The following is a 25,758-nucleotide window of genomic DNA, read 5'->3' as shown; positions in this document are numbered from 1 at the left end:
TTTTTCTTGGGTGTTTTGTTCGCTTACCAAAACAACAATCACCATTAGATGGTGATGTAATACAGTAAATATCTTCACCAAGTATTCTGATAATTCTTATTATTAAACCCTTTATGCTTATTATTAAGTTTGATTGTATGAAAAAAAAATTTTGTACAATTTAAAATTTTGGATTTATACCCTCTCAAATCATTTATGCTTGACTTTTTTAAGTCGAAAAAGTAAAGTTCTGGGAAGCAGCTATTTATAAAAGAAACTCATTTTAAAATGATTGATGGTAAATTTATCTTTGAAATATCAACAGCAAAATAAGTTTAAGTTTTAGAGAAATTTTTTTTGTCTGACACTCTATATTTTACATAAACCTGTTCATTTGTAGAAAAAAGAAAAAAACTCATTGAATTTTTTTTTTTTTTTTTTTTTTTTTAACTAGAAATGCGGTAGGAAATTAGGTATGCTGAAACTTTGTACAGTAAAAATTGAATTTGTTCAGTTGATAATATAGCCACCATGGTAACATAGAGCTGTTGTTTGTAATAACGTAACTTTTACTCAATTTTAATTTATTTAAAAACTTTAGCTGAGAATATGTGATAGTTCTTAAATTTTTAAGTAAGCTACTAAAGTTGATATTTTAAAGCCAATCTTATTAATTTTGTGATATATTTTTAAAAAAATTAACCCTAAGTAGAATGTTATTTTGACAAGAATGTAGGGAAAAAAAATCTTACAATGATCTCAACTGTATAAAGCTCTTTTCTACTTGGCGAAATCAAATTTGGCTCTAATCACGCATCTTTGTTACTTGGTGGATAGTTGTATAATAATCTATAAGAAATTAAACTTTAATATGGATTTAAATGACAAGTTTTCAGTCTCACTTTTAACAATTCATTACTGTAAGATGCCAAAAAAAAAGCAAAATGTTTTGTTGTAAAATGATTTAAAATGTATCTGCAATTATTCAGTACTCGGTACAGTTTTCACTTATTAATGAAGGCTTCCAGCATGAAATATTTGTTGTTATTTTTCAAGAATCTCAAAAACTACTGATCCATAATGTAAAAAAAAGCTATTCCGTGGAAGAAATCTCTTGATAACCCATCTTCCTCGTCGTACAAAACGAGGGGGAGGGGGGGTATATAAAGCTTCCATCTATACACAAATTTTCCCTAATTTATTATTTTGTTTGTCTTTCTGATTAGGACATACTCTTTAAGATATTTCTGTTTGTTTTGCATATCTCAAATTATGACTGATGAATTAAATGCACACAAATGTGTCACTCTACATACAATTTAATAGTTCTTTATTTCCAACTACACCTGGGATAATAATGCATTTTAGCGCACTTTTTGACTTAATACAGCAAATCGCTATTTTTAGAAGAGAACTGAAATTTTGAAAGCTTTTTTTTTCATCCAATCATGCATGAAAAAAATTTAATGAAACGTTTAGAGTAAATATTATATTTTCCTTTGCTGTAGTACATTCTAATTCCGAATGAAGTCAAAAAATTAATAATTAATGGTTTTTTTTACTGTATGTTTCTAATTTTCAAAGTAGCTAACATTGAATAGCTTTCGTAATTATTTTTTTTCTACAAAGGTTTTCCATGTTATCTTTTTAGTTTTGTTAAAAAATTTTAGAAAGAACTTTTTAAGTTATTTTTTTTGTCCAAAAAAGAGGGAGAGAAATTTTTTTTGAAAGTACTCTGCTTTTTTTTGAAAAATCATTTATTTTTTATTAAATTTTTAATTTTATTCTTTTATGACTGGTAGACTGAAACAGAATATTTGCAGTGCATTTATTTCATACATTTAGTGCAAGTTTTTAGTAGTTTGTATTTTCTTGTTCTTATTCTGTTACTTTTTTGACTGTAAAATGTAATATTTATTTATTTTAAGCTAAAAGGTGCTGATTCAGGGGGGGGGGGGAGCGTTGCCATTTTCTTAACTTTTGACTGAAGGAATGTTTTGCATGATGTATTTTTGTGTGAGAAGAGAATGATCTAAATACTTTCCATTGTGACATGAAACTTGCATGTCACAATGGAACCATTATTTTTAAAATGAAGTTTGATTGATAAGCTTTTTGAAATGTTAATGAAGAATCTTAGTTATACGTTTTGGAAAGCTTCTGCTGCCCTTTTCACACAAATGATCTAATAAACCAATAAACGCTGCTCAATGATTGTATTTCATTTTCTAAACTGAAGATATTGATGAGAAGCATGAAATCATTAAATGAGGAGGGGGAGATGAAATAGCTTAAGGAACCAAAATGAATGATTTTTCGCTCTATAACCAATAATGGATTACAAAATGGCATGTTTCTTGTGTTCCATGTTTCTTTTAAGATCTGAACAGCCCTCTGTATTTTAATATTTTAAGCGCATGAAGTTTTGAAACTAATAATTTTTATGGTATTTTTAGGGCTTTCACTTTTTAAAAATTTTGTTTTAATGTTGCAAATAAAAGAATTGCATTAATTTTCATGTGTTTGCAAAAGTTTTGAAAATTGAAATATGAAACTTCAAATCTCAGTGAATGTACCCAATACCAACTCTGGCAAGTACAGAATCTAAAAATTGAAAAAAAAAAAAAAGGAAGGGACTATGTATTTTCTACTCTTTTTAATGTTGTCAATACTCTAAAACTGACTCTGGATTGCCTCAATAATATCAAAATTTGTAATAGCCTTTTTGCGTTTTAAAAATAGCTTTTTGTTTAGAATTTCCTTGACAAGTAATTCATGTTTTGCCTATTTATACCAATCAGTTTCAAATAGGTTAAGAGGATGAAAATTAGTAATGTTACATTGTTTTTTATATTTAAAAACAATTCCTCCTTCCCTATGTGCCAAATTTGATGTTTCTTCATAATCATTTAATATTGCAATTCACCTTTGTAATTCAGTATATGTTGGTAAAATGGCTTGATTTTTTTTTTAATTTGTTGTTCTCAAAAAGTTATAGAAAGATTGTAATATATATTACAAGTTTATAATACCTATGACTACTCATAGTGTGCTTTTTGTTTTAACATTGTAAAATATGTAATGTTAAAATAGCTAGTGTGTTTTTCATTTTGATTTCATGATTTTCCAAAAGAATTCCCAGTTGTGTGAACTAACTCGCATAACGCTGAAAATTATAAAAAGAGCCCATCTTAGTTTATGAAATGTCAGCAGCTTTAAAGCTTTCAAGAGTTTCCTTCCCCCCATATTTAAAATTTTGTTAAGTTAGTAAATTTTGTTTTCAGTTACCTATTTACCCTATATAGCCAATATGTAAAGGTCTACCTGCTATGGAAATAATGGGAAATAACATCCATTCCTAAAAAGACTAATAGTTGTTACGTACTTCTTAATAATATCATGAGAGTACATTGACATTAGCATTTTATCTTAAATGTGGTCCTGTGAGTTATAAATATGTTGAACAGTTTTCGATATCAGATTTCATGGTCTTTTTTTCATTTCAAAAAGTTAAGCTTTCTATTAAGCCTTTTATTTTTGAGAAACATATATTCTTAGTGAATAGTCTTATCAGATTAATCTCATACAGCTATGTTCATTCAATTCTTCCTTATGCAAACATGATACAGGAAATCCAAATATTCTTTTCTTAGGACATATACTAAAATAAGAAAGAGAAAGAAAAGTAAAATATTAATTTCAAGTTGTAGTTTAATTACTAGTGTTCCACTTGATTTTAATATCAAATTGAATAATAAAAAGCATTTTTACTATTCAAATGTTGTCATACACACACACAAAAACGTAATACAGAAAAATCTCCCTTCAACAATATCCAGTACACAGTACTCTATGTATTACTTTAGCATCCCTATGAATTTGAAGACTATATAACAGGTGCCCTCAAGGTAGGTTCATGTAGTACATAGCACAATTAAATTTTCAAAAGATGGGATAATTTTAAAGCCTTTTGCATCGCATTCTGGTTAAGTCATTGCAAGGGGGGTAATATAAATAACTTTTAAATTTAATAATATGTTGTATAGTTTTTACCTCCTGTTAAAACTTTTTTTTTTTTTTGAAGAACAGTTTTCATTACCTATCTGTTCACAAGAATTATTCTCTTTCAAATACAGTCAACTTTATAACCAACAGTCTGAAAAGACCAGTTAAAACCATTGAATTATTGGTTTTTTGAGTTACGGAATGTTTCCACAGCCTTCTCAAGAGTTGATAACGTTAAGGGAAAGGAATATTCAGGTTATAACGTTTCCAGTTATGAGTTGCTTGTATCAACAAAAGGAACAAAACCTTTCAATTTTTTCCAACTGGACATATAAAAGTTGACAATTTTATTTCGAATTTTGAGCTATTGAAAAATGAGTGATTAGCTGTTCTGTAGTTTCCTCCCTAATAGTTTGATTACTTTTTAAATATTTTATCTTAAACATATCAGTGAGTCCTAAGTTTTGTTTTAAATTTAACTCTTCAAAACTAGAAATGAGATCTGTCCTTGATTGGTAAAATATATATATGTATAATTCATAATTCATAAGACAAAGTCATAATTTATATAATTATGAATTTTTCTACCTGAGAAAATTTTTAGGTGCCACAACTTAGAAAAGTTTGAAAATCCCGATGAAATTATCGAAAACTACAAAAAAGGATAGCTCATTTTGGTATAGTGATCTATCCCTGTAAAGAAATAACTGTATTGGAACCCTGGCTATTGTTGTATTGAGATTTTACTGTATATTTAATTCAATTCTTTAACTGCATTTAATACTAGACTTTGTTCCATTAAACACGTGCCAAATGTACAATTTTCTTCACTTGTGTGTTTCATGTATTTGTTTATGTTTGTAGCATTTTTTTTTACATTTGAATTTTCAAAAATGTTTCTTTTTTTTTTTTTTTTTGAATTTCTGGACTTAAAAAATATTTTTCAATGTGCAGAGTGATTTTATCCTCTGCTATCTAAAACTGACGCTGAAGCTAGGTGTAAAAATGCACTTTTTAGCCGAAATCGACTTTGGTTATGGTATATTTTTTACTATTAGGAAACTTGCCATGCCTGTTTTGAGGAAAAACATTCAAATTTGGTAACCCACAAAAGCTTTTTGACTGGCTCCATCTGGCAACCTTTTTATGACAATGAAGTCAAAATTAGTATATTATCTAGAAAAAAAAAACATCTCTGACCAGGAAACATCACGATCAAGGAAATTCAAATAAATTCCAAATTGATGGCATTCGAAAGAGCATTGGAAAACATGTTTATGGCACTGAAACTACGTGACCACGTTATCGAAATATGTCTTAAAAATTGCCGAAATTTTTAGTAAAGTTGCCAAATTTATCGAGTTTTATTCAGAAATGGAAGGTACGGCGCGAATTCAACATCTGCATCTGACAAGACATTTATTTCACTTCCATATTTGGTCACCACCAAAGCGCGTGAGAAATATCGCATTAATTCTTTACTCGGGGTGACTACCATGGTGCGGGGTGTCGTGGCACAGACTGCGGCATTGAAATTTTTAGGGGCTTGCGTTCCGGGATATTAACGTGCAACTGTATAGGGGAAAATGCCACAGCCCGAAATATTTGTTTTATTTTATTGTAAAAACAATGGATTTTTTTGTTATTCTTAAGACTGTCTGTTAAAAAACTGATGTTTTAAACTTTTATGCTTCTGCGGGTGAAATATTTCCACTGAAAGAGTTTATTCGATGATGAAACTGTTTTGAAAAAAATATGATAACCTTAGAGAAACGGTAAACACACTTTAAAGTCTTTTTTTTTTTGAAAAGTCGTAAATCTGAAGTCTTTAACAGTATCTAAATACGAAGAAAACGACATTTTTAAAGATTTCAAACCATGTTCGCAAATTTAAAAAAAACGATTTCTGTCAGTTATTTCCAGTGTGTTTTTCGTTATGTGTATCGTTTTCAAGTTATGTGTAAACCCTCTAACAATTCAAATAAAAAAAAAAACTGTATTAACTTTTATTTTGCTCGTATTTGAATTCCCTTTTAACGTGAAACATAAAGTGACTTCAGTATTTTTAAAAATGACTAAATAACATGCAATATGATGTGCATTTACGTTATAGCGACTTTCAGTTGCAGTGACAGACTTTTTCGAACTACAGGGGTTGTTGTAATGAACGTCGACTATAAAATTTTTGATAAGAATCTGTTATGAAGTAATTTCCGACATCGTTAGTTTTGCTGTGCAAATTTTTGACATTTACTATCCGTTGTTTTCTTTTTTTTAATTTAAACATTTTCGCTAGCAGTGGTCAGACAATAAAACTTCATGAATGATAATAACTTTTGAAAAAATAAATAAGAGCTGGGATACTACAATCCATGATCATGTTCTTTCAACATCAAAAACTATACATTTTATTTTCAATATATAAGCTTTAATAAGCATGTTTTTTTTTTACTTATTCATATTAATTCTCGTACATAATTATTAATTACTTACTACACATTTCATTACAAGAGTACAAACTTAAATTAGTTAAGTAAAACACACTTGCAATGCACTTAAATTCTGAAATGCATTATTATCACGACTACAAAGTTAAATCCTACGTTCAATTTCGTTATAAAGTTGTAGCTCCTCTGGATAAAGCTCTCTAGTTTCCATTTCACAGGCTTCATAGTTACTTTTTAATTTTACCCACACAAGTAAAGGGTTAATTCGAAACATCGTTTACGCGCTTTGCAGATGACCAGAAATGGAAATGAGAGTCTTGCTAGACGCAGGTGATGAAATCACGTGGTATTTTCCATTTCTCGCCAAGTCTTTAAATTTGGCGAATTTTCGTAAGATTTCGACAGACTTTGACCCCCCATATCTCAAAAACAAAAGGACAAGGGCACACAATATTTGGGTCAATTTTTTTTCTAAAGATACTCTTTCGAATGCGACCATTTTAACCTTTTTTCATGATTACTGAACTCGTGATGTTTCCTGGTGAGAAGGACTCAAATAAAAATAATGAACAATAAAATTTATTGGAATAAAATATGATTGTGAAAACCTGGTTTACTGGTTTATAATAAAAGTAAAAATGACATTTTTAATCAAGAAGTCTTATTCCTACCCCTTTAAACTAAATTTCTATTGTCACTAATGTTTTTTTCAAATAAAACTTACTGAAAAATTTCAATTTACCTGTACATGGGGAGGTAAATGTAAAGTACTAAAGGAAGTATTTATAAAAATTTTCATGCATATTCGTATAGTGCCCTTTCTGCGCTGTGGCTCTTGGGGAAAAGTACAAATTTGAAATACTTTTGAGATTTAATTTATTTTGAAAATTTTCATGTGTTAGAACGAAAAAATGTGAAAATTTTCAAGTTCTTCCGAGTTGTGTCATTACCGGTCATTTGTTTTATACATTAAGAAAGTTTTTATTTCTATTTGTTGTTTTTAGTTTATTAAATATGTTGCCAAATTATATGTTTTTATTGTTATTGTTTACATGTTATCAATTCGACAAATCTTTCAAATGTTCGTCTATAAATGTGAAACGTGGTTCATTTCGTGTGTGCTTGGAATGTACAAAAACGTAAGCTGAGAGCAATATCAAAGCTTTTTCATATGCAAAATGTTGCTATGAAAGGATTTTTTGGAAAGAAATCCTGACGACTATTTCACTGTATTTTTCATGTAATTTAATCATCGGCTTTTGTGACAAAAGCCGGTGCTTAAACGACAGTTATTTCTTCAAAAGAAGAAACGTGTTAGTTTTAAAAATTGTGTATATTGTAAAATATTTTTTTAATCGTGTAATTTATTATTTGGCTTTGGTTGTAAACCATGCGAATCTAGCCATTAATGAACATATGAACACTGCAAGAGATTGTGCAAAGTGAATTTTTCAACTTATAGAATCAACCTTGTGATTTGTACAAAATAGAAAAAAGAAATGTACATAAAATGATTTTCAGCTGTACCATGACTCTTTTCTCATTTTCACCAAGTTTTCAATCTAAATAAAAACAGTGGGGGGCTCCTCTATGTGAATTCTACAAATAGGTAACTGTAATTCGTTTTTTTTTCATACTGCTTCTTGGAAAACTACACACACTAATGTTTTTTTCATAATTTTTGGGGAATGTGAAGACTTGATTTTTATTTTATTAAACTACAGTATAACCTTGATTTAACATAACTCAAGCGACTGATAAAAGTTATCGTTAGTTAAATAAAGGATATTGTTAAATCGAGGAGCATAGACATTCAATGCAGTCAGGGGTGTCCACAGGGAAGGGGATTATATTGCAAGTTGCGCCATCAAAATTTTTGGGGAGGGATTTTTTTTAAAAGTTTTTTTTTTCCTTTTTTTTCTTCTTTTTTTTAACTTGAACATGAAATATTTGTAAGGGAAAAAAAATAAACTTATCCAATAAGAAATGTGTACATCTATTATCGTTTTTTACGTATTTTATCCAAAATTTAGTAGCCGTGTCTCTTTTTCAATAAAGATAACCTCAAAGACGAGGTGGAGTCGGTGTCCGTTACAAAAAAGAATCAGACGATTTGATTTCTTTTTAATCTATTATGAATTTTCTCGAAGTACCTATAGCATAATTCTATTAAATGAATACGTGTGGCAGCAGTGAGATAAAGTGGGGCGGGGGGGGGGGAGAATAACTAAAATAAAAAAGATTCTTATTGTTTATTGTTTTTCTCTTTATTAACTTTGTAAGAACTGACTACTATCTATGCTTAAAGTATGCTTATGTAGTCTTTCATGGATTTATTTCCACCGTGAAAATTGTTACAAACTGATTTTGAAGTTTGCGAATAATGTATTTTTTAGTTTTTTACATGGCAATTAATTTACTTTCTTCATAAAATTGCTTTAGTTTGAGTAGAATTTTTAGTTTCACTTTATTGTCATCTTTTCTACCACTTTTAATTTGACTTCTTTTAATAATTGATTAGATGATTTGTATCAAACTTTCAATGATATTGAATTCTGTTAATGGAAGTAGGACTATCTCATGGTTCCCACGGGCCCTCAAAAGTCCCTATAAAGTACTTATTTTCAAGTATTGTTTGTAGGGGCCCCTCTAAAGGCCATATTTTGTAGTCAAAAGCCCTAAAAATTAATCAAAGGCCCTATTTTTTTAAGGAAGTGTGTCATTCTGTCAAATTAACGAAAAAGTTTCTCAACTTGACTTCTCAGATTTTCATGAAACTTTTCGACACCTTACTCTTAGATGCCTTATATTTATCTATATTTTTCCAAAATCTATTATTTATAAGTGATGTGTAATTAGTTTTTGGAGTTCGTTAAACATCATTTTTTTTTTTTTTTTTTTTTTTTTTTAACTGGCAAGCAGTTTTTATAGTGCCAGATTCAAGTCCTATGGGAGCAACAGAGTTGCAAAATAAATTTATTTAGGTCATTTTAAATGTACTTACGCGCACTTTAATTTTATATACAGTTAATGCCCAATTGTGCACAGAATAGGGTGGGACGGTAACCGTGGATAACCATTTCCTTTGATGACTGGACCCCTTTGGTCGTAATTAGAGGTTCACTTATTGCACAGTGGTATTTCGACGACATCGTAAGATCTGTTTTGCTGCCGTTCCTTTTGCCCTCGGCTGGTTTTCAGCAGGACAATACCAGATCACATACGGCACGTGTTGCTATGAACTGTCTGCAAGCTTGTCAAACTCTTCCGTGGCCTGTCAGATCTCTCTCCCATCTAGCATGTCTGGGATATGATGGGATGGCGATTGCATCTGGGAAGGAATGTTGATAACCTCGTCCGACAATTGGAGCGAATTTGACCGGAAATACCGCAGGACACCCTCTGGGAGCTTTATCGGTGTTTGCCACTCCGTGCTTCAGCTTGTGTCCAGGCTACAGGCGGGTCAATATTTTATTAAACTTGTCACTGTAACTCTGACATAAATTATTCAATTATTCTGAGAATTTAATCATTTACTATTCTGTGCATTGTCTTCTTATCCACCAATTTTCGTCTCAATCGGACTACTCCTTCTTGGTGCGTCGATTTTTTTTTTGTTATAGAGTGTATTTTAAAAAACCAAAAAAGTTGGATTTAAAAAATTTAAATCAGATTTTTTGGATTTAAATCAGATTTTTGAATTTTTTTAAACATTGAAAATTGTGTAGACATTAATTACTTTCACATTTATAAGCATAATATTGTTGATACAAAAGATGAAAAAACAACTTTTTAGCTATTTTCATTTCATGGTAGTAGCTATTTTAAGTGATAGGTATAAGTAGAACAGCTTTAATACAAATGCATGATTCAAATTAAGTTTAACATTACAGATTACACGAATTTTTAGAGGAGCTCATTCAACTAAATGACATTAAAATTAAATGTAAAAAAAAGTCATTTTTAGAGGTATTTACTGTGTATGGCACGTCTAATTAGTATCGCATCATGCACCAAAAATATTTGTAGAAAAAGCATTTTCTCGATTCCTTTCAGTAAATATTTCTTTACACAAAAAGTAAAAAAAAAAAAAAAAAAATCCAGTGATGTAAGATTCGTTATTTTATTATTTGAAAAACGAAATGGAATCTTACGTAAGAATAGGAGGGAGGGATTTGAAAAATCTTACGTATCCTTACATGGGGGGAGAGGGTCAAAAGTTTCCAAGTCATCCTTACGTAATTAATGAATGTCCCCTTAAACTATTCAGACTATGTAAAATAAGCAACATACAGTAAAGGAAGAAGCCTTCATTTGCACAAGATTAGAGAGTTAGCTCCTTTCTTGACTCTTTGTCTTCAATTCATTAGGGTACTATAATGACAATTTTGGGAGGAAATAATTATTTTTAAGATAATTTTTTGTATTAATTTTGAATACACCTTAAAAATTATTACTTCTTCGGGTTTTTAATTTAGTTGTTAAAGTTGTGTGTTAAATCAAAACACGAAGTTTTTTTTTCTTCTGGCCGATTTTAGGACTTCAGTTTTGAAAAAAATTCCAGGGAAGAGCTCCAGCACCCTTTCCCGAAAAAATCTTCAAACTGTCTACGATTGCATTTTTGGAACTGCTATTTCGAAAAATTGAAAGGGGAAGGACAAATTCATTTCTATTTATTTTTCAAAAAAAAAAAAAAGATTGTGGCGAGTCCCGGAGCTTTATCCCTTACCCAATAATAATATAGGTCAATAAATATGGCCTGTAACGGCGTTTTAAAAGGCTTCAATTTCTACAAATTTCCGCGGAGTCCCTTGTACCGTTCTTTGCCTTAACATCACCAAAGACCGTCTAAAATTGCGTTTCTAAAACTACAAGTTTCAAAATTGAGTGATGTGATGAGCAAATCAAGTCAATCAAATTGATGAGGTTTTTTCTCCTATCATGCACCTCTCCATTAAAAAACATTTTCTAGTTGCGCCACTGTAGTGTGTCTGTGTTGTATGTACGTGTGTGTGTGAGTGTGTGTGCATATATCGTTACAAGATTATTTTTTTCATTCAATAAGTGTCTTCCCATTGTTACACAGAAATTATTATGTTTTAAATTACTGCTCATGTAGTTTTAAAGAAAATTTGCCAAGCTATCAATAATTTAAGAAAATAAAAATATTTCGATATTTTTTTTTCTTTGTCAGCTTAAAAATTCTGAATCTGGCTCATGGGCGCCGGCAAATTCTTATGCAGAAGGGTACATCAGTATGTAAATTACTAAGATATTTTGTTAACTAGTTTTTTAATTTATTTATTTTTAGTTTTTTTCATTTAGTTTATCAACTTTTATTTTATTTATTTTAAAGCGAATACTGAGATGTATTCTCATCTTTATTAAAGTTAATTAATTTATAATTTTTACACATTTCTTCGATCACAATATTTTTGCACTTTTGTAATTTGGCCTTGCTTGAAATAAAATTAATTTTACATTCTAAATGATTAGTTATTGAAAGATTTAAAATAATTTTACTATTCAAAATGTTAGATTAATATAGCTTTTTAAATTTTATTTTGAAAAGCCAGGTGGTGCCGCCTACCTTGCAGCCCCTTACTGCTGCTGCAAGGGAGGCGTACTACAGCGCCGGAAAGCGTACTGGACAAAGACGTCAGGTTAATAATTTTCGTGATATATTTTGTAGCTTTTCCTTATCTGCTTAGTTAAATCTTATTTTTGAAAGTCAGGGGCTGAAAGTGCACCACCCTGCCGGCAATCATGGACATAAACATGATATTAATATCTTTCGTGATTTACTTAGTACAGTCGACTCCCGCTACAAAGCGATTCGACTTACGCGAAATGGCTATAATGCGAATTTTTCGCCCGCAACACGATTTTTTTTTTGGAAGGACTCAGCGTTGTTATTGGCTACTAAATATTGATTTCGTAAATGTTATTACGTCCCTTTAAGCATCACTGATAGCCAAAGTTCCCACACCAAACTAGTCTAGTGCATCAAAGAACTACTCAGCATCTTTAATTTATTTTTTTCATTCTAAATATAAAAGTTGATGAAATATAATGGCACCTTAATGTCACCTTCAACTAAAGTTTGTGAAGATAGGAAGAAAAAGAAAGTTTCTGTGACTAAAAAGAACGTTAGTCACTTTTTAATTTGAATAGTTATAAAAGAAAAGGCGTTGCAACCGTATTTCAAAAAAAAAAAAAAAAAAAAGACAAGAATAACAATCTGATTATGTAGCATAAATCATCAATATCTTCATTTTTTAACTCTTAAATATTGTTACTGTATCTACTGTACAGTACTATTACAGTGCATCATTTTAATTTTACAAGCTGTGCGTACCTCGTTGTTTCATTTTATGTTTTTTTATTTCCATTGGTCATTTAGTACTGCATCTTAAAGTATTTTATGTTGAATAACAGTTTTTTCATTTTTTAAATACAGTAAAAGTTTAGTTCTTTATGCAAGAAACTGTAGTGTATGGTTAAGGAATGCTTTAGAGCAGTTTAAGGGGTGTTTATTAAGTGTCTAAATGTATTTGGCATGCTTAAAAAAAATTGTATGCATATATTTTTCCACAACGCGAAATTTCGACTTACGCGAGGAGTCTTGGAACGCATCCCTCGCGTAAGTCTGGACTCGACTGCAGTTTGAGTATTTTCTAGCTTGTTCAGTAAGTTACCGCCCTATAGCCAGGGTTTGTTTGGCACTCTAGGCTTCCTTAAGAGGTTTTCCACCTCCAGCTCAGTCACTCCTATGCCGGGCTGATGAGTGCTAATAAGCACGAAACTGCAGTCCTCGGCTGGAATTGACTGAGCTGGCGGTGTATTTCATGTAATTTCTAGCTTGTCCCGTGTTAAAATCCCTTGCAAAGGAGAGTCAGAGGGGACATGATTCAGTTATTTAAATTTATCAAAATGAAAGATGTAAATGGATTAAATTTTTGCGGGGGAAGCAGGACGAGGGGTCATTGTTTTAAGCTATTTAAATCTCAGGCTAACTTAGAAATTAGGAAAAACTACTACTTTAGTAGGGTCATGAGCACTTGGAATAGCTTACCAGAAGAGGCGGTAATTAGCAAGGGGGTGAATAGCTTTAAGAGGGCCATTGATCTTCATTAAGGACTAATTAATTGAATAGGACCAGCCTAGCTGGGCCCAGAGCCTGTTACTGATCGTCACATTTGTTATTAGTAAAATGAATTTAATTGTATTTAACACAAATTGAAGGTTTAAGGATGTTTAAATATTAAAAAAACGTATTTTTTTTTTAATTTCATTTTTTTTTCAAAACTCGGGGGGCGGGGCGGGGCGGGGGAGGTGCGAATGCACCCATGATCCGGTCCCCCTTACTTTTTCAAGGCGCGAGCCGCCACTGGTGAAGTCCTGAAAATACAGTTGTAGGTCTCCTTGTATGATGTTAAGGTAAGGGAAAGGGTTCGGAACCGTCCACCAGAATTTTTTGAAAATAAAATTCTAGAAACGCTATCTTAGATGATCTTCGATGCTGTTAGGAAAAAGGAAGTTTGAGGACAAATCCCCGAAAACTTTTCGAAATTAACTCCTAAAATTGCAATTATAGGCTGCATTTAATGACGTTAGGAGAAGTTAATAGGTTCGGTATCACCCCCCCCCCCCAAGAAAAACTTTGAAGTGAAAGTTCTAGAAGCACTTTGAAGAAGGGGGAATGGATTCATTTCGGGACCCCTCTCCCCCTCTTTGACTACGTCCCTCTTTTCTTTTATTTATTTGGATTACTAATAGGTGAGAAACAGTCCTCAAGTTTTTTTTTTTCTTTTTGAAATCACTTGACTGTTTTGGACAGTGAAATTTTTAATATCCACCCTAATATTTTCATCTGCTTAAAATATAAGCGTCTACGGCTCTTTAAAGACGTTTTAAATTTTTATCTGAATTAGTATTTTGCAGAATTAGATATTTTCATAATTGGATTTTTTAATTTGAATGTCATACCTCCTTAACCTCTTAATAGTTTTGTTAATAAGCGGTAACACAAACACTGCTTCAATGTTCTTTCATTTCATTTCATTTTCAGCTATGCAAAGCAAATTCTAAATAAATTTTTAGCATTACTTGAACACTAATGAATAAAATAACGCTGCAGAGTGTTTAAAAACAAAATAAAATTTGATATTGAAATTTTAAAGAATGCACTTACGACAGGGGTGCTCCCCTCCTCTAAAGGCAAGGGCGCACTCTCCTAAATATCACAAAGACTCCCCCTGCCCCAAAGCCAAGAGCGCCCCCTAAAAAAGTAAAAAATATCCCTCAAAACAGCCATCCCTAAAAATTTCAATGGCGCAGTCTGAGCCATGACCCCCCCCCCCCCTTTTTTTTTACTATAATACGCCATTCCTTTGTACATATTCAACAGTGTTAAATTTAATAAATTATGGGATGACGTAGGTGGGCAACTCTGCTTACGAAACGAAGAAAGAAAAAATAGTATTCGTGCTGCGCTTTGCGAGCAGACGTACGTCCGTCAGCTGTATTTATATTAGTGATGTTCCGGATATCCGTATCCGCGAATATCCGAGGGAAAATAAAGACTTTTTTGACGGATCTTTTCTATTCTAAAAATTCTTAAATGTTTAAATGAAAGACTCTTAAATTCCGTTTAAATTAAGTTTTATTCCCTAAAGTATCATTTCAGAAGTCAATTTGTACCCCCCCCCCCCCCCCGTTGCAAAAAGAAACGGATAATAAGTTTTAAAAGTGTATCTGTATGTCTATTTTTTGGCGTCGTAGCTCCTAAACAGATGAACCGATTTTGATAGTTCTTTTTCGTTCAAAAGGTGACTTGATCGAAAGTGTTCTTAGATTGGCCTCGTTTTTGCAGAACTTTAATTACCGGAAATATTAATAAAAACCGACTAAACGTTTTTCAGAATTATGGTAATAAAAACTTACCCGTACGTTAAAATATTGGCCCCGAATTGAACGAACTAAGTTTTCTGCGTTTGATATTTGTTTGGAACTTCCAAGTTATGTACAGTAAAAGCTATAATCTTGTTAAGGAAATTTTAAATGCAATTCAAAGCCTTTATATGCGTGATCAGTAGCTAATTCATAGTCGGAAAAGGAGAAAAAGCTCAATGATTTAAAATTTCTATCCGCTGTCAGTTCATATTTGTTAACAATGTGTGTTCTGACCCGCGAAATCCATCTCAATATCAGGTCGGCCCTCTGGGACATGTTTTTATTTTTTTAATTTTTAGTTTAATATTAGTTTTTGTTATTGATTTGGTGGTTTCTGTTATTCTTCATTTTGGTTTTTCTAGGCATTCTACAAAAAAGTGAGACTAAATTCTCTATTTACTGTTTGTAAAATTGTTTCCGGCTCTGTTATTCTGTCGGTCGGAGTAAGTTGGGTGGAATGGGTCAGCGCTGCGTTTATGCTGAAATAAAATGCGAAAAATTATTTCTAGCCTGTCCAGTTGCAGCTTTACACTTTTGCTCCTGTATCCTACATCTACCGAGCAAGCTAGAAATAATTTTTCACATTCTATTTAAGCATTAATGCAGCATTGACCCGTTCCTTCCAACTCTCCCTCAATTTTAACGGAGATTTCTTTAAAGAGTAAATCACAGTCTTGATTATATTTTCGCTGTAGATGACATTTTTGAAGAAGCAGTGTTATTATTCTGACGGGAATACCTTCCGTAACAAATTAAACACTTGGACAGTTGAATTGGGTTTAAAAAAAAAAAAAAAAAAAAAAGATTCGTATCCGTATTCGCGGATCTTGACCCTAATGATCCGGATCCGCGGATCTACTTTTTTGACGGTCCGGCATATCACTTATTTATATTGTGGCTCTTTTTCAAATAAAATTTTAGTTTTGAAAGAAAATCAAGTGCAATTAATTTTCTACCTGAAGAATTTGATCTGACAGGCTGGGGAAAAATATTGCTCCTATGTAAAAAGTAGTGGCCCAGTTAATAGACTTTTAAAGGATTAAGCCCCAGCTCTCATTTTTGAAAATCTTACTAGGTTCTCGGAGGGGGCCGTATCCTCTCTCTGGAGCCGCCACTGGGACTGCCAAATTATGTAGAAACCCGCCAAACGGGTTAGCATGGCCTTATTTATCTCCACAAACGACTTTAACACGCAAAATTATTGATAAAAAATGTACTTGACACGTTTTTCATTATTTGATATATTTTTATCCCATTTGTTAAAGTTACAGCATGAAACGAATTCGACCATTAAAACCCTTCGCTTTCTAACTTGATGCCGTTTGCAGTTCGGATTTTTACATACCTTTAAGTCGTGCTTTCTTTGAATGTTGTATTCTTTAATTAGTTTATATAAACACATATACCTTTTCATAATTTAACTTTCATTACTTCCATAAAGCTGTGCTATTAATTTTCAGTTACGCTGAGATGAATATTCTTCTAAAAGATTTTCAACAAAATTCCTGTGGTCCACCTTTCTAAACTCTGTACCTCAGAGCCAGACTAACGTAAGTTATACAATCGCTGTTTTACAGGAGCGAAAGAAAACGTTTGTCTTTCACAAGCAAATGATAGGACGCGCGCACTTTTTTAATACTGGTAGATAATTACAAAGGATTTTTTTTTAGAATTAGGGGAGACCGGGGCAGGTTTTCGCGCGGGGCACGTTTTCGATTTGACTTTAACTCATTAGTGAGCCGGTAGAACGAAACACCGACCAGACTATTTGAAAGGCAGCGCCACTAGACGACAACTACGAGAGTTTCAGTTGGATGGCTGTTCACATCGCTGCGTAATGTCAGTTTCACTTGTTTTTATACAGGTAAGTAAATTTTGATGACCTCATTTAAACTAAAAACAAACAAATACGTCTTAAGTTTTGTCTCTTGTAATATTTCGAAAGAGCACATTTAAGAGCTACCAGTGATGTGATAGTTTGTCAATAAAATTCTTTTTTTGCGTGAAGTTAAAGGAAAAACATGACGACGGGGCACGTTTTCGAACACCAAGCGGGGCATATTTTCGCATCGAAAACGTGCCCTGTTGCATCGAAAATATGCCCCGCCCCCTTCGATCGCTACTATTTATCGATGTTTATTATATTATTTACACTTAAATGAAGCATACATAGTTAAATACATATGAAAAGATAAGCTTCTTATTTGACAACGTATATTTTTAAACAAGCTTTGTAGCCCATGCTCGAAGTTCTCAAGAACGTCCTTGTCTTCTCTTATTAGATAACCATGAGTCCCATTTATCTGCTGACGTTTTAGACTATTTAAAAGATAATGGTGTCACCCTGCTTTCTTTCCCACCTCACTACAGCCACAAGCTTCAGCCGTTGGATCGCAGCGTGTATGGGCCATTGAAGAATCACGTCAATACTGCCTGAGATGCTTGGGTTTGCACAAATAAAAGGCGCATGAAAATATATGATATCCATTAATTATGGCAACAGCAACGCCTCTGGCTCTAACGCCAAACAATATAATGTCTGACTTCAGGGTGTCAGGGATTTTTCCCTTGAATCCAGATATCTTTACAGATGCCGACTGTAAGCCTATTTCACTGACAGACCTGCCCCACTGCAGGCAGAGGTGTACAGGCCTGTAACAGGGCAGCACGAAGAGGCTGATACTCAAGTTCTAACACAGCCAAACGTAGGTTGTCCCACCCCAGAAGAAGTGAGACCTCTGGAAAAAACGGGTCCGAGAAAACAGATCGGCAAAGGAAGAAAAAAGAAAAAGTCGACCATTTTGACCGACACTCCGGTCAAAGAGCAGCTTAGACTAGAGCAGCAACAAGCTAAGCAGAGAAAACAAATGAAAAATTAGAATGAAAAGAAAGATAAGAAAAATGTAAAAAAGAGTTTATTTAAGAGACAAATTGGAAAACCTAACAAGCCCGAAGAAAATGAAGAATCAAGTGATGAAGAGGAAGAAGACTGTGCTTGCATTTACTGCTTAGAATTGTACAGTGAATCTAAGGCTAAAGAGATATGGGTAAAGTTCACTCGTTGCAAAAGATGGGTCCACGAGTCTTGCATCAAAGGAAACCCTATGTTCTTTGTATGCATTAATTGTGACAGTGACGATGACGTTTAGCGTTTTTAACAGTCCTACATGTATTAAAATTATTAAGTGGCCAAGTTGGTGATGAGTTTTTTTAAATGTATATTTACTGAAAATCAATAAATAATCTACCTTGAAAATATTTTGTTTGATTTCCTAAATTATAGTGATATAAGTGCATGCGAAAACTTGCCCCTGTCTATTTATAAGGTATGCGAAAACTTGCCCCGGTCACGGGGCACATTTTCGCACGTTACATAACACTTAAAACTATTTTTCTGTAAAACAAAGCTTAATTAATTGTTGTAAGTTATTCCACGTTGTAGCCAAGGTTTCTCTGAATGGTGTTGTACAGTTTTTTCAAACTTAGGTAAATAAATAAAAAATATAAAAAATAATTTAAAAAATGCGCGAAAACCTGCCTCGGTCTCCCCTATGTTGTTCACAAGGCTAGGTGCGGAGTACGATTCTACATACAATGCATTAATAAACGAAAAATTGCAAATTTTTGGACTTGCGCTGGTCTGGCTCTAAGGTATAGAAAACAAATGAGAAACAACTATTGAAGGAGAATGTTCTCACACATTTTTTTACTATACATTTTTTTATTTTTAATGTTTTTACAAAACACACAAAAAATGCATTGAACATCTTAGCAGAAAAGTTATTTCTTCACTCCTCATGAATATTTGATAAATAATAATGTAAAAAACATCTTTCAAAATGCAATAAATACGCCGTTAATTTTTTTTATTCCTTACTCTTAAACACTCTGGAATGTTAGCATTATAAAAATGGTTCAACATGATAATGTTTGGAAATAAACCTTTTAGCGTACAATTCAATTTATTGTTTTGAGATTAACTTAATACGTAGCAAGGGCGGATCCATCAGGTTCTGGTTTTGGATGGGGTCATTTCTGGAAGGGAGAAGCGGTCATTAGTCTTTTTTTTTTTTTTTTGGCATAACTGAGGGGTGCTAGGGAGAATTTTTTGAAATATAAGTCCATAAAGTGCATTTTTAGGCTACCTTTGATCGGTTTAGGGGAGGAGGCGGGGGATTGCCCCAAAGACCCCTCTGGATCCGTGCCTGCTTAATAGTGTAAATTTGAATTTATTTCAGTGGATATTCATTTAATCCTATAAAAAATAAAACCGCATTGCATTTATTTTCATTTTGAAACAATTCTTTAAAAAGTTAGTTGAAAGCGGGAGGCTGCGGAGCCGGAGGAAAAATTACCGACACCTACTTTTGGTATTTTAAAGCCTCCGATTCCGTCTCCTTTGCCAAAAACTAGACTGACTCCGACTTTGTAACCCTGGTTTTAAGTTCTTCTATTAAAATACTTAACGTGTGATGGTATTTTTAGTTAAATCATATTTGCGTTTATTTCGTAAAAGGACTTTTTCACTATTCCAAATTATTTTAGTTAAGAGCAGGGTCCGCTCAAGCCAAAGTGATGCTTAGATCCTAGATAAAGTTGATACCCCCTCCCCCCACCCCTTCCTACGCAAGAAAATGTGCATATCCAAAGTGTTCTGCACTAGAAAACCAATCAAACATTCATACCCATATGAGGCACTGAGAATCACTGAGAAAAATGAGGTTTTCAAAAATGAGTACATTCATGCATTCAAATTTTCTTGAAACCTTTTGTTTCAAATATGAGTACATAATACTCAGTTTTGAAATTATTACTTATTCAAAAATAAGCACAAATACCTCAAAAATAAGCACTCATGTTGATTTGAGTGTTTGATGAGTACTTGAATATCACGTAGTCGGAGCCATTTTGATTCGCGATGTGTTCAAATTTGAGTATTTTTCGTCATTTTGGAAATTGTTGCGTTTAGAGTGAAACAAAGGGATGCAAATGCCAAAATGAAAATTTTCGAGATAACCTGTACAAACAGTAGGCGAACCTCTCCTCTGAGTTGGTGCAAGGGATAGTACCAGTAGACCTTGTAGGTTCTGCTATACAGCATGGTTTAGAAAAAAAAAAATCAATGAAAGCCTACCTAGGATGTGAACTTCAAATGAGCTTTTCTCGAAACTTAAAAAAAATCCACTTGCACCCCTTTGCTTCTCACTGCCTCATATATAGTGCACTAACCCAATTAAAATGTACGCTAAAGTGATAGCTATGATGCGAGACTTGATTAAAAAATGAGAAGAAAGAAAATAATCAACACCATTTCGGTGCCCAGCTCCATAGACACGTGGTTAGTTAGGCTCTGGTATCCAATTTTTTACCGTTCTTATCAACTCTTCAAGAAGAACAAAATGATAAACAGAACACAAACAGAAGTTTCTTTCCTAAAGATCTTCCATTTGGCTATCGAAAAACAACCTGCCGCAAAACAACCTGATTACTTTGAGACGCATTGATATTTTGCTTATGCTACTCTTCCAATTCGTCCAGAATGAGAGAGTTATGTGCACAATTCAAAGATCCCGAGTTCTCGTGAATGTCCCATTATGATAAATGGAATGATTTCTGGATTCCAAGAGGAACTTGTTCTTGTCAAAAGTTGACTTCTGGTTCTGTCTTGAAGGCCTGCCCTTCTATGAGGGGATTTGCTTTGGTGAACTCGTCCACGGGGGATGGGATGGGAGTGTCCGGGTGATGTCCGTTGCTCAGGTCAACGGAGGGTAGTGAGACGTTCGTATCGGTTAGAGATATGGAGGATGTTAATGTTGAAGATTCTGATGAAGCTCCTGTGGGGGATAGAAGACATTTATTGAATGTTTTAGTAATAATATAACACAGAACAAATTTTATTGAAGGAAATCGACTCAAATTTCCCAACTCAATATAATGCAAAAATTATTTCGCATTCTTAGAAATTAATGTCGTGAGCTTGAACATTTTTTTTTTTTTCAATTTTTGAAAGCTGTATTGAATTCTGAAACGACTAGGGGAATCAGTTCAAAGTCCGAATTTCAGCTCGAGATCCTACCATTGTCCACGAGAATAGAATACAACTGTGCAATAGCGTCAAACAGCTTATTTTATATGTATACATTTATATGTATACATTTCGAGAATAAATCGTCTGCGTTCGAATAAAAACCTTTACATTTAAAATTTCCGAATGCTTTTGATGTTTTTAAGAAAATTTAATGTATTAAAGTAAGAGTTGAACAAATGTGTAGATGCAAAATTATTCTGTTTGTCTGTTTCTTCGTAATAATCGTAATATTTGAATTGTAACAGGTATGTTCACTCTTTTACGTAAGTGTTTTTGTTGGAATTCTAACTTAAAATGTAAAAACACATGTTAAAATTTTAATGTGTTTTAAACTAAACAATTAATGCTCAGATGAACCCTTTTAGACCCAGTTTTGTTCTTAACAACATCATCTATAGGTTATAATACAGCTAAATTAAAGGTAGGGCTGAAAAGATTAATGAAATTATATGATTTTACTTCACTTTATTTAATTTAAAAAACAAATATTTACAAATATATGTCCATTAGATTTCACTTTAGAAGTATGAAAAACAGTAAAGACATGTTATTTTAACTTTATTATAAAGTTTTATTGATATTATATTAAAATTTATGTTGTTTTGTTGGTCTTACACGCAGAAACTAATTTTAAAAAAAAATGTAATTTACATAATTTGTTTAAATACTTATTTATGTAACAGAGGACAAAGTTTTCTATTTTGTATATTTATGTAAAAGAGTGAACATACCTGTTAGAATTCGAATATTACGATTAATCCAAGGAAATTGACAAACATACTAATATTGCATCTACACATTTGCTCAACTGTAACTTTAATACATTAAATTTTCTAAAAACATCAAAAGCATTCGGAAATTCTAAATGTAAAGGTCTAAATTCGAACGCAGACGATTTATTCCCAAAATGTATACATATAAATGTGTACATATAAAATAAGCTGTTTGCCGCTATTGCACAGATGTATTCCCAAAGACAATGGCAGGATCTCGAGCTGAAATTCGGACTTTGAGCAATTTTTCGGTGTTTTAGGGAGTTTTTACCTTTTGAACTTTGGAAAATGATTGAAAACTTGTAGATTAGAATTTAAATAAATATTTGTTCTTGCGCGGGAGATGTGTGAAGAACGTTAAGACCCATTTTTTCAACGGAAAAACCTGAAAAATCATGTTTTTAATGAATTATACGATGGAAAAAAGCATTTCTAAACACACGGCAGTGATCAAAAGTTGTGTTTTATCATCCGATTCCTCGATTTATACTAAGCATTGAGCCATATATCAGGGAAAAAATATGGTCGTACTTTTTAGTTTTCAAAATCGCGACTTGGGTCCATTCTGAGCTCTGCGGGGCTTAGGGGGTTAAGAAATTCAAAATTGTAGCACCACTACGAAATTGTCGAAGAATTGTGCCGCATTTTAAGCCTAAATAAAAGATCCTAGTTCAAAACCCGCGAGTTCGGTGGATTTTTGCCCACTATGCCACACTGTGCGGCGTATTCTGGGGGCTTCGCTTCTTCCGTACCGCCAAGAACTTGTAAGCTAGCAAAAGAACGTTAGTTGACGGTATGTTAATTAATGCCTATGCAAATTGAAGTCGTATGAAGCCAGGCGGAATGAGTTCCTAATAAAAATTCGAATTAATCAGTACCTTGCTCGACTCTCAACTCCCAGTGGTTCTCGAGGAGCTGAGACTTAAGACAGACCGTCGCGCACAGGTTTTAATAGTATAGACCATCCAACTACGGCAGCTTGTGTACACCGCCCTCGATACAGTGGAAGCCGGTTAATTAAATCAGTGGTTAATTGAATCAACCGCTTTAATGAATCAAATTGCCAAAAACAGAACAAAATCCAGCGGTATTGAATTAGCCACTTTATGGAATCAAAACTGTTTGGAACAAACTTGATTCATATAACTGGCATGTATTTCGAAGCTTCGCCCCCCCCCTCCCCGTACGTTCTACTACGATTTAGCGTTACCGCTAACGATGCTTAGCGTTGTGCCAAGTATTTTACCTCTTTAAACCCAAACAAAAATAGCGTCCAATGCCAAGCATTCTTTAACTAGACTGTAAAACCCTGATTTCGATACACATGTCTTAGATTGAGGTTTAGCTCACATAATCGATAATAGTAGCTACAAAATGGTCTACCTCCAAGAAGCATTTCCTGTAGGAGATTGTCGATGCGCGCCATGCCGAAGAGCTTTGCAAATTGGATCTGTTCGATCATCTGCCACGTGATCGACTGTAGGGCTGGCAGAAGAAGTAGGATCTCCCCAAACCTGCCCCGGCTGTCGTACTGCCGATCATTCACGTAGTCCTCCAGGTTTGTCTGTATTTGATCACGCAGGGCTTTGATGCGACTAGAATCTGAAAGGCCTTTGGCGTCTGTAAGAATGGAAATTAAGTTAAAACATAAGTTATACAAGAAATAACGTACAAATATGACGAAATAACATTTCCGGGCTCATTGGCCGAACGGTCAACAAGCCCGGAAATGTTATTTCTTTATATTAACGCCAGCCGTGAAAGCCTAAAACCTTGGTTTCCTAGGAGCGAACACACAAATCGTCGACGTCGCTCTTCGCCGAGGGGAAACCTTGATTCTTCTGCGCATGCGCGTCCGAGCTATATCAACGTCGTGAATGGCCACGCCGGAATCCACTTGACTTTGATTTCAGCATCATGGCGAGGAGCGACGTCGAAGATCGGCGATTCGCTCTTAGGAAACCAGGGCTTAAGCAGTTTTTAATAAGGTACAGAGTTAAGACTGCATGGAAATAAGAATAAATAATTCAATGAATTGGTGTGCATTTCTAGAGGGAATCTAAAATATGTAAACAAGTCAGCGAGACTAGACATCAGGTCAACTATAGGCCACCTCTTGCATTGTTTGACTCTTGTGTTTAAATTAAATATTACGAAAGCTAAACCATTTAACCTCAGCCACGACCAAGACATTGTTATTTCGAACTAATGTTGGTTCATTGGCTTAAACCAATATTATTATGAACTTTTGTTGAATCGATTAGTGGCTTCTTTTGCTGCTAGAGCTCTTTTAGGTCATATATTACCAACAACTATCTGCATCGTTTCCGTGTGACGGACGACAAGTCTTGCGGAGAGACGGACGTATGAAACCCTGGAACATGTTCTACATAAATACCAAACTACAAAGGGTACAAGTTTGGTAGTAATAAGTACTAACAAAACTTAGAGGCTAAAGGTATCTACAAAAAGATGTTGAGAAGGATCCTTCTATGAAGATTATCCTAAAATATTGACGATTTAGGCCATGGGCGCCCATATGCAAAATTGTAGGGGGGGAGGGGCTCAGATATGTCAACCATGGTTTAGCAGGATATTTTCCCCATGGAAATAGATTTCAGTACAGATTAGAGATATTAAAATTTGACATTTTGAAAGGCTTATTCATCAATGACTAATGACTAATTCCTTTCAATGAAGCCTTCATGTTGTTGCACTTTTTGCAAACATGAGTGTATATATATTTAGTTTTTTCATACATAAAAGGGAATAAAAATAACAAAATATAAGCTAATCACTGTTTATTAGGGTTAAGAACTACCAAAGTAAGAGCTATCTTAAAAAGGTTTGAGCGTGTAGACTTTTTATTAAGTTGGGGTATGTTAAGATGATGTCATTAATTTTTCGTGTGTCTACGGTAGTGGCCACACAGCCACCCAAGGATCGCGGATCACATTATCAGGGGTTGATGACACACTTTGAGGGGGAGGGGAGGTTCGTGAACTGTGATAGTTATGGAAAATAGAGAGGGAGGGGTTAACCATTACACATTTTGGTTAAAACTAAGTCATTTTTTACTCTACGGTCCACCAGTTCGCGAGAAATTTTTATTTTATCCCCAAACAGCTAGTGAAAATTAATCTATACCATTTTTATAGTTGTAATTAAATCCATTAAAGAAAACCTTTGAACTCAATCTCATTTCATCTGACATAATAGTCGTGAAAATATTATTTCTATCGTATATGGTCCTCTTAGAATTCGGAAAATTACCAAATGGTCCTCAGAAGTGAAAAGGTTAGGAACCACTGCTCTAGAGCATCGGTTCTCAACCAGTGGTTCGTGAGAGTTATAAAGGGAGTTCTTGAAAATAGTATTGTAATGGCGGAACGAATTTTAAAGTGCTTGCTGAGCGTTTTTTAATCATGATTTATTCATTTATTTCTTGGTTCATCCAGCCCTCGACGAAAGGCTTTTTGTCTTCAAAAATCACCAGAACAGAACAAGTTGC

At 33.4% G+C, this 25,758-nt stretch overlaps 1 protein-coding gene across 1 annotated transcript in view; it reads right to left on the bottom strand.

Moving 5' to 3' along the window:
- Positions 1-19,087: 19,087 nt before the first annotated feature.
- Positions 19,088-25,758, bottom strand: part of LOC129228469 (hepatocyte nuclear factor 4-alpha-like) — a 39,115-nt gene continuing 32,444 nt past the window's right edge. Inside the window, exons 6-7 of the mRNA XM_054863149.1 lie at positions 23,631-23,867; positions 19,088-21,220 (exon numbers count right to left, since the gene is read on the bottom strand). Coding sequence (XP_054719124.1) covers positions 21,027-21,220; positions 23,631-23,867 — 431 coding nt within the window. The 3' untranslated portion in view covers positions 19,088-21,026. The remainder of the gene's footprint in view (positions 21,221-23,630; positions 23,868-25,758) is intronic.

The sequence above is a fragment of the Uloborus diversus genome, chromosome 8 (genome assembly GCF_026930045.1).
Source record: "Uloborus diversus isolate 005 chromosome 8, Udiv.v.3.1, whole genome shotgun sequence".
In the NCBI taxonomy this organism is placed as follows: Eukaryota; Metazoa; Arthropoda; class Arachnida; order Araneae; family Uloboridae; genus Uloborus; species Uloborus diversus.
Note: the sequence above shows the minus strand (reverse complement) of the source record. Positions and strands in the feature narration are given on the sequence as shown.